Source organism: Lycium ferocissimum, chromosome 11, assembly GCF_029784015.1.
Source record: "Lycium ferocissimum isolate CSIRO_LF1 chromosome 11, AGI_CSIRO_Lferr_CH_V1, whole genome shotgun sequence".
NCBI classification, from domain to species: domain Eukaryota; kingdom Viridiplantae; phylum Streptophyta; class Magnoliopsida; order Solanales; family Solanaceae; genus Lycium; species Lycium ferocissimum.
In genome coordinates this window covers 46,382,510-46,393,120 of record NC_081352.1, presented here as the reverse complement: position 1 = coordinate 46,393,120, position 10,611 = coordinate 46,382,510, and the positions used below count along the sequence as shown (strand labels likewise).

The window sequence follows — 10,611 nt, the reverse complement described above, 5'->3', positions numbered from 1 at the left end:
TATTGACGTTTGAGTCTTGACACACCACTAATCATTGGTCAAAGATGAATAAAAACTAAATTTTTTTCAACCAAAACTTATTTCGGGTACCTTTTCAACCCCTAAAATGACGATCCGAACGTCGACGAATCTGATGTATTGAGGCCTACATTATTGTACGCGAGAAAAAATATCGTTTACATATAAAATATTGACGTTTTAGAGTCTGACACCCACTAATCATTGGTCAAAGTATGGAAAATAACACTAAGTGTTGCAAAAAAAAAGTTGGCCAATTTTTGTTTTTTATTCATACTTTGACCAATGATTGAGTGTGTCAAGACTCAAACGTCAATATTTTATATAGAACCCGATATTTTTTTCTTGCATAATAATGTAGGCTCAATACATCAAGGATTCGTAGACATTCGGATCGTCATTTTAGGGGTTGAAAAGGTATTTAAGTAAGTTTTGGTTGAAAAAATTTAGTTTTTTTTTCATACTTTGACCAATGATTAGTGGTGTGTCAAGACTCCGAAACGTCAATATTTTATATAGAACTCCGATATTTTTTTCGCATAATAATGTAGGCTCAATACATCAAGGATATGTAGACGTTCGGATAGTCATTTTAGGGGTTGAAAAGGTACCCGAAATAAGTTTTGTTTGGAAACTTTAGGGTGTTTTATTTTTTCTGGCCTGATTTACCCCTCTACTTTGGAAAAGGTTCATATTTACCCTCCGTTAAAAATAGGGGGCAAATATTTCAACTATTGTAATGGTAGGGGTATAAATGGCCTGATGGTATAACGAGGGGTAAATATGAACCTTTTTTGAAAGTAGAGGGGTAAATCAGGCCCTTTTCCCTATTTTAAAAGCATGAATATAAATGTTTGTTGACCAAAATATCTTTTAAATATTGAACGACTTTTATACCCAAATAAGCTCTAATCCTATTTCTTTTCTATAATATTAATGTACAAAAATGTGAAATACTTCATTAGTTGTATAATCCAAATCAAAATATATGATGGTGTATTCTTCAACAACAACAACATACCCAGTTGAATCCCACAGTGTGAGGTCTGGGGAGGGTTAAGTGTACGCAAATCGTACCCCCACCTTGGAAGGTAGGGAGGCTGTTTCCGAAAGACCCTTGGTTCAAAAGAAAGCAAGAGAAAAAAGTCAGATACCGATAAGCAAATCAAAGCAATGCGAAAGTGAGAAATAACAAGAGCAAAGAAGTCATGATAAAATAGCATGGAAAGACAAGACCCAGTACATAAAAGCAGGAATCAAAGGGCAATAAAAAGTAGAGCAAAATTACACTTACTAGTGCGATAGAAAAGCGAGACTACTTACTAGCCTTCTATCCTAATCTGAGCCCTCCACAACCTCCTATCTAAGGTCATGTCCTCGGTAATCTGAAACTGCGCCTTGTCCTGCCTATTCACCTCTCCCCAATATTTCTTTGGCCTTCCTCTACCTCTCCTAAAACTGTCCATAGCCAACCTCTCACACCTCCGCACTGGGCATCTATGTCTCTCCTCTTCACTTGCCCAAACCATCTCAGCCTCGCTTCCCGCATTTTGTCCTCCACCGATGCCACTCCAACCTTGTCCCGAATGTCCTTATTCCTGATCCTATCTCTCCTAGTGTGCCCACACATCCACCGCAACATTCTCATTTCCGCGACTTTCATCTTCTGCACATGAGAGTTCTTGACTGGCCAACACTCTGCCCCGTACAACAAAGTCGGTCTAACCACCACTTTGTAGAACTTGCCCTTAAGTTTTGGTGGCACTTTCTTGTCACACAAAGCACCGAAGCCGAGCCTCCATTTCAACCATCCCGCACCAATACGATGTGTGACATCATCGTCAATATCCCCATTTTCTTGTAAAATACTCAAGATACTTGAAACTTCCTTTCTTTTGAATGACTTGGGTACCAAGCTCATTTCCATGTCGCCCCCCGAGGTACGCCATCGAACTCGAACTCCAAGTACTCGTCTCGTCCTACTCAACTTGAATTCTTTAGACTCTAACGTCTGTCTCCAATCCTCTAGCTTAGAGTTAACTCCGCTACGAGTCTCGTCAATCAAGACTATGTCATCTGCGAACAACATACACCATGGCACCTCACCTTGAATTCGTCGCGTCAATCCATCCATCACCAAGGCAAATAAAAATGGGCTAAGGGTCGATCCCCGATGCAAACCCATCGAGGCGAAAGTGCTACGAGTCTCCTCCTATAGTCCTTACCCCGGTCTTGGCTCCATGATACATGTCCCCGATCACTCTAATGTACGCCACAGGTACACCTTTAGCCTCCAAGCATCTCCACAGAACCTCTCTTGGCACTTTATCGTAAGCTTTCTCTAGGTCAATGAATACCATGTGCAAGTCCCTTTTCCGCTCCCTATACTGCTCCACCAATCTCCTAACAATATGATGATGGTGTATTCTTATCTTTTAAAAAAACTAATTCGTAACATAAACAATTTCAATCCCAATAATAATCAAATTCTTGGACTTATTTCATTCTTGAAAAGATCTAGATTTTTAAAAAAAAAAAAAATTCTAATCCTATTCATAATCAAACCCTCCCGTTGGACACATTTTATATATCTTAGTTCTTTTTTCTCGTGCAATGCTAAAAAGTATATTTTTATTTTTAATCTCTACCTCGAGTACACAAGTTATTATGTATAAAAAGAGCTACAAACGTATGTACACTAAATATATTTATCTGTATTATTTATTTCTAAGACACAATGGTTCAATTATACCAGGATCCTTGAAGGTGCATCTAAAGATAAGAGGGGTGATACCTTGATAGGTTATCGAGTGTGTGTTATTTCTATTTTAATAGTTTGTACGGATTAAATATTTTTCACTATATATTGTAAACTTGAAAAGTTAGTGTTATTATAAAATTGGGAATGTTAAATTGTCTAATAATATCTTTTACCTCACTATTAAAGTTAATGTCTACTCATATTTTTGTAATATAATGTAATGACAAGTAATATTACCTAACATTTTTTATGTGATAAATTGATAGGGAATAATGTGCAACGCACATTCGAAGAAACTAGTATATATATATATATATATATATATATATATAGAGGTTGAGCTAACACCGTGTGTTCTCTTAGTCTAGTCAACTAGAGTCCGTATAATATAGGAGTAAATAAACATTTTTTTGCGCGGAGTGCCCTTCTTTTGGGGTGGTCTTTAAATTTTGCCCCTCATATTTGTGGTCTTTAAATTATGCCCCTCATATTCTTGGGTCTTTAATTTTTGCCCTTCGCATTGCAACTTTGAGCTACACAAATAATGAGGTTCGAGTTCAACCCCGCTCAAGCATAAATTAAAAAAAAAATTGCAAGACAAGGTTTGTCGCGTGTATGCCGGACCCGGCATACTTTTGTTAAGGAATTACACGTTTTATGTCCGACCCGATACCATGCCTTATGGGCGGACTTGGCATAAGTATGCCGGTCCCAAGAGATAACTTTGATAATTCCTTCACAAAGTTATGCGCGGGGCATACTTTTAACGGGCAAATGATGCACATGACCGCATAACTTTGTGAAGGAATTATCAAAAAAGTTATGCGGACCGCATACTTATGCCAAGTCCGCCCATAAGGCATAAGTATGTCGGTCCCGATAACTTTGGTAATTCCTTCACAAAGTTATGCCGGTTGGAGTGCATACTTTTAATGGGCAAACTTTTATCTGCCGGATCCGCATAAACTTTTGAATGAATTATCAAAGTTATCTTGACGCATACTTATGCCAAGTCTCCCATAAGGCATAAGATGCGGTCCGCATAACTTTGGTAATTCCTTCACAAGCATCTTTGTTGGGGCATAGCGAAATTTAAACTTGCCTTGCGAATTTTTTTAAAATTTTGATTGCGCGTGGGTTCGAACCGGAACCTATGGGTTTATGCGAAGGGCAAAATTTAAAGATTTCAAATATGAGGGGCAAAATTTAAAGACCACCCCAAACGAAGGGCAATTCTGTGAATTGCCCGTAAATAAAAGAATAGATCACGGGCTAAACCAGAAATAAAGGCACTTTAAATTTGCGTGACCAGGAATAAGTTTAAAAACTAATTACAAAGTGGCCAAACTGGTTAGAATTTCTTTTCATGGAAGTAAACAAGTTTTAATTTCTCCGTATATTAGGAAGTTCCTGCATGTTGCATTTGCATTCCTTAATGTGCATTGTGTTACCTTACCTCATTGCAAGTATCAGTTTACTCAAGTATATATTCTTTTTATAAAATATTTACCTATTCCCCATTTCATCACTAACAACATGGATTGATCTACACCCTTAGTTTTCTTATGTTCTTTCATTACAATATTTGGGAAGAAAAAAAAATTACTAAACAATTAAACTAGACTTTCTAGGGTACATATTCCACATTTATAAACAGGTGTTTACATCGCACAAATAAATGTAAGACTTGTGTCCAATCTAAAATATTTGATAGAAAAAAACTAGGGACAATAGCCTTGTGATATCTAACATAGCACATTTAACTTTTAATTAATAAAATTGTATGCTTTTGGTCCCTCTATGTATGAAATATGTTATATTTAGACCACTTTTTAAGATCATATCACGCTCAAATATTGAGTAATAGTACAAATTTATCATTACATGTAGCTAATTAAGTCATGTAACAGTTGATAATTCGGTAAATTTGTGACGAGACGCAAGCATAAGCATTAAAAGTGCACTACTTCAAATAATTGAAGGTTCAATGTGTTTAGTCGCATATCATTAGGACCAAAATCACAAATTATCAATTTAGGGACCTAAAGTCTTATCAACCCAAAAAACTGAAAGTTAGGGGGAATGCATGTTAGAATAAGAATGGTACTTATATAACTAGAAGAGTACTAGTATAAAATTTCAGAAAACTGAGCACTTATCAAAATACATTGAGTCTTGAACACTTGATCAGCTAGTAATTTTCTTTGAAGTTCATTGTGAAAGATATCTTCAACTATGGAATCAGACAGAGGAAAAGACAAAATGACAAATATAGATGATATTATTGAAGTTTTGGGAGAAGGTAATGAAGGGCTAAAAGATGTTCACATAGGCATATCAATGCTAGAGGATGATGATCAATGTGACAACATAAGCAATGAAGTACTTCATGGCAATGTTTCGAATCGCCGCAATTCTCAAAGGCGACCATGTCCGTTTGTGTTAAAGACTTATGAAATGCTTGCTGACATTCAGTTCAACTCCTTGATTTCATGGAGTAATAATGGTACAAGCTTCATTATTAACGATTGTCATAAATTTGCTGCTCAAGTTCTACCTTGTTTCTTCCGCCATAACAATATCTGTAGCTTCGTCTGCCAACTCAACAGCTATGTGAGTATGATTTTGTTAGTATTGCATTGTAGTGGTATGTTACATTTGAGAACTTGAGACTATTTTTTTTTTCTTTATGAAATAATAGGGATTCAGGAAAGTAAGTTGGGGCAGATTTGAGTTTTGGCATGAATTGTTTCAGAGAGGAAAAAAGCAGTGGTTGAAGAATATCAAGAGGAAGACTCCAAAGTCCCAGATGAATGAGCAGCCAACTGAGCAAGCTATTGATGAAACGGCTACGTTTACAATGGAGAAGGAAATTAAAGAAATCAGGGAAGAACAAGTCGCAATGAGGGAAGAAATCATAATGCTGCAACGGCGACTAGAGATATTAGAGAAAAAGATGGAAGACAATACACAAGTTGGGAATAATATCTCCTCTAAGGAAACCAAAATGCTCTTGTTCAACTCTTTATTTGCACGCCCACGAGAGCTAGGCAGCACTGAAGTTGCACAGGAACATAGTGATGAGATAGAAGATGGTGTTGAAAACAAGGGAAGAGGCGATCGAGGTGAAAAAAGGAAAATGCAAATTGAAGAAGAGTTGGGGGGAAAGAATGAAGGGAGAAAGAAGATTGCAAGTGCTGCAGATTTTAAGTCTGATTCATATTTGGGAAAAATGCTCATGGATGAGATGAGCATGAATAACTTGGCTCAAGAGCAACCTGATAATCTCCTGGAATCCGAGGAGCTTGCTGGAAGTCCGTCTTTTTGGACTGATTATGTGGAAAAGATGGATCACAAGGCTATCTTCTCTGGAGTTCGCCCTGGAGTTTCACCCTCATATGATGTTTCTCCTTGAAAATCACACATCAAAGGTATTTCGCGTATCCTTATCTGCCTACAATGTCCTAAGATCATGAAACGCATTTGTAATTCCCAACTTCTTATTTGTTTTTTTTCCTTCCACAGTTTTCTGACTTAAATTCGTTACGCAGGAACATAAACTTAGGAGGTTCGCATGGCAACCCAAGCTGACGATGCTGTCACAAGACTTGTTTGCTTGTCGTTATTAGTCGTTACCACTAGTTTTTTCTTATTGCTGAGGAATTCTATTTCTACACCCTTTTTTCTTTACTAAATGCAACTTGATAATGTTTCTATTTAGACAATTACTCTTTCCTCTCTTACTACTAGTATCAGTTAAGTTGATCCTTTGACATATGGATATTTCCAGTATCTGTTATATGGGTAAAAAGAAGTCTCAGCAATCATGAATGCTTGTCTGTCTATCCCAAGTTTGCTATATTGGGTTTATGGTTCAAAGAAGAAGCAAGAATATGAACTACCATAACATAACAGATGCAAATACTCCTAATTGCAGGCAAGTAACTTCACTAAAACACACACCACGCATATGCAGTAAAGTTAATGGAATTTGGAATCACATAAATACTTTGAAGGACTCCTCCACGGAAGAAAATCATTTTTCGAAAAATGTTCTTGCAATATTCAACTCTCATGTACCTAAAGCAACAAGAACAATACATGCTGACGAGCATTTTAGAAACCACACCAGTTAAGGAACTCTTCAAACAAAGCCTCAAACCAAAATTGCATAAGCGTTTGTTCGTTGAAGTGACATTGTGTCGTTAAAAGGCTTGGTTGAATATTGTTCAAAATGAACCAGCAAAAAATCTGTAGAAGATACAAATTATACAATCTCGCAACTCTCCTGTTGATGTTGGTCATTTCACCTTTATTATAATGCAAATTTAGGAAGATGGATCCTGTAGTAAAAAAGATTTTAGTAACAGCGCAGTTGAATTTCAAGGTAAATCCACAGGAAGCTCCTAGGTAATGTCAAGCGCGCAACTGAAACTTGGGGTTGATTTCTCAGATGGAATAAAGAACAAAAGCAACTTTCTGAGATAATAGTAGCTATTCGTAGTCGAGTAGTCATCTGAGAAATCAACCCTCAAACTTACAGACGTAATTTAGGACTGACGGGTAATTTTTGGTTCCCAGATACTACGGTAAATCAAAGGGATATTTACCATAACTAGAATTTAGATGTGCAACGCCATGGCTTAGCAAAAATTAAAAGCAATAAGGGGAAAAATAAAGGCTGCTAACGAGAATGCTCAGTTGAGTGGCACTCAACTTTCAGTAATTGGCCACCAAATTGAGTTGAATGCCACAAGGGTCACTCAATTTAGAGTAATTGGCCGCCAAAACCGTTCAACTTTGTTTTATCTTTCAAAAGTCAGGACTTTGCCTAGTTAACTTTCATGGTCCATTTTGGTACCTATTTAATGACGTGACAACATAAATTTTTAGGAAAAAAATGTTTAAAAAATTAAAATAAATAGTTAGACTTATTTAGGACCCAACCCATCCGAAATTGACCCAATTTTTAACCCGACTCGCTTACCTTCAATTTCTAACATAATTTTCACGATTTTCCTTATTCGGGAGTGGTCTTTAATTTTTGCCCCTCAAATTGCTGTTCTTTAATTTTTTTTTCCCTTCGCCCAATACCTCGAGGTTCTCGGTTCGAACTCCGGCTCAGTCAAAATAAAAAAATATTCGTAAGGCAGAGTTTCGTAGAAAAATTAGGCATATTCGGGCAAAAGTTAGGCCTTAAGTCAAACTTTTGGCCAAAATTAGGCCTTAAGGCCTAACTTGTCACACCCCAACCTTGGGGTGTGGCCGGCACCCGGCACCCGAAGGGGCCGAGCGAACCAATTGTGATATCTAAACCTATAACGTGAATCATAGGCGACGAGGCCGCTCGAATAACAATAGTAAGAAGTATATCATAACAACTCGCAAGCGTAAAAGCGTCCAACAACACATATATGCATAACTAGGGCCGATAAGGCCACAACCAAAAAAGACAACCGGAAAGGCGAAGTAAGGCCAAACATAATACTTGTACACTAACCGATAGTCACAGTAAGCTTCCCAAGAGCACTAATATGCATCAATTGGTCAGGACAATGGCCCCGACGTACCCATAGCCATACTCATTATATATATATATATATATATATATATATATATATATATATATATATATATATATTGTACGTATCCTATTTAATGACTCGACCAAAGAACTCCGAAGAACGTGAGTGCGAACATCCCCGTCGAACTCGTATCCCTATCGAGAAAGGTACAACAATCCATCTACCGTACCGTTGGCGTGATCACGAATACACGGAAATGCGTCGGTAAAGATGTACCGAGGTATGTAAGGCGGTAAGCATAAACATAACATAAGCATAAGAGATACGGATAACGAGAAAAGATATACAGAGACAACACAGAAACTACGAACGAGGCATGCGGGCGACCATAATCATGAAATAAATGTAAATGCGTACCCGTAAAATCATTCCTGTTGTGGAGGCACACATCATATCATATAACAATAATAAATCCCTACGTAAGGGCGAGCTCATCATCGTAACAACATCTACCCGACCGATCGGTGGCAATGCACGATTATTTGCCTACCGGCCGCCTACAACACGGCTCGGTAAAGAAAGTACATGTTTAGGTGCACATAAGTGCCTACCCGGTCGACTATAGCGCGGCTCAGTAATGAAAATAAATACATATATACAAGTGCAATGCAAGACTGACCTCAGAAGAAATATCATGGAAAGAGTCGGAATGACCTATCGTCGTTATCCTCCGACTATCATTATTGTCGCTACGTTTATCATTATTTGATCATTAGGCCAAAGAAGTAAAAGTACAAGGAAACATCTTGTTATGAATTATTCATGAAGCCAAAGTTAGCCAAACTCTTATGAAATATGATCGACACAACTTTTATCGGAAAGAGTGTGCCAACGAGAGGTTCGTCACCTTGGAACAATAGACAAGAGATAAGGATTAATTCAATTAAAGGAAGTACAATCAACTCAACTTTGATGTGAAGAGTACCATAACTAATATCATTCTTCATTCGATAAACAAGAGGGATACGAAATGTGAAAGGTACTTCAATACAAGCCATTCATGAGAAAAGGGTAAGCTTAACCATTTTGGGACATAATCGACACAAGTTGAACGGAAAGTCTTTTAATCGATAGCCAAAAAAAGGAGATGTGGACCATAATTTGGTACAAGTCATAGATGAGTATGTGCCAGCTCAATTATCATGGAACACGATCGACCCAAGTTAGCGGAACGACTTTTCAATGAAAGGTCATTTGAAATCTAGTCATGCCACAAAGAGAATAGAAAGCCCTACATACCTCGTCGATTGGAGTTATACACATTTCCATAAGCTTCGAACAATTTATAACTGACTTCCTACAAGATACGAACAATTCGAGATCAACTTTGAGCATATAGCCAATAAAAATCTTCATTTAGGCATTTTATCGAGCAATTCGTAGGCACGAGTTTGTAAGCTCTTTTGTAGTGTAACTAACATAAAACACTACCAAAAACCTACTTTTATATTCTTCCTTACTACCATGATTCGATCCATACCATCATAACTCCAAACAATACAACAAACCCAACACAAATAGCTCAACAATTTAGCCATGTCCATGGAAGCTTCAAGTTTTAACCATAACTTATTCATATGGGATTTTCCCTCCATTTTCTTAGGTTTAATTACTTTTAAGGCTCAAAGAGATGAAGGGAAGGTTAAATCATACCTCAAAAGTTGAATAATACTCTGCAACTTAAGTTATTTCAAGACGAAGCTTTCTTCCGAAAATCGAAACAACGAGAAATCTACGATTCTATGATTGTCATGTGATTCCTTATGTTGTAATCACTTGATTTGCCTTTGAACTTAGTTGTGATTGATGGAGAATAAATTTGGGAGAGTATAAGGGCTGTTCTAGGTTTTAATATTGATGAAAATGAGGGCCTAAAACGTTGGGGACTTTATTTATATCACTTAAGTTGGGCCCACTGCCCTGTGGCAGTTTGCACCCTTGGACGGAAATGCAGATTTCTCTCTACTCGGACGTTGTATTGACAAACGGTAAAATACAATGGAAACTAGATTCGTAGACCTTCGATTTGGTAGGTGGATCACCCCGTAACTCTAAGTAGATTAAGAGAAAATCTCCGAGACATCTGACCCAAATTTCAGTGAAATTTACAAACTTAACTTGCGACGCTCTTTGTCGACTTTCGAATTACAACTCGTTTGACTTCCAAACTTAACAAGAGACCATTATACAATTCAAATACTTTATATCATTACTTGCTTAGCATGTGGAGCACTCGTAATCTCACCC

General features: G+C 37.3%; 1 protein-coding gene across 1 annotated transcript; it reads left to right on the top strand.

The window, feature by feature from the left end:
- Positions 1–5,014: 5,014 nt before the first annotated feature.
- Positions 5,015–6,194, top strand: LOC132038414 (heat stress transcription factor A-6a-like). Its single transcript, XM_059429087.1, has 2 exons — positions 5,015–5,392; positions 5,481–6,194. The coding sequence occupies exons 1-2, from the start codon at positions 5,015–5,017 to the stop codon at positions 6,192–6,194; spliced, it is 1,092 nt and encodes a 363-aa protein (XP_059285070.1).
- The last annotated feature ends 4,417 nt before the right edge of the window (positions 6,195–10,611 follow it).

Excerpts from the sequence above, each read along its gene's own strand:
- LOC132038414 (XM_059429087.1), top strand. The coding sequence starts at position 5,015 with ATGGAATCAGACAGAGGAAAAGACAAAATGACAAATATAGATGATATT. Across the intron at positions 5,393-5,480 it reads TCTGCCAACTCAACAGCTAT|GGATTCAGGAAAGTAAGTTG; the intron begins GTGAGTATGATT and ends ATGAAATAATAG.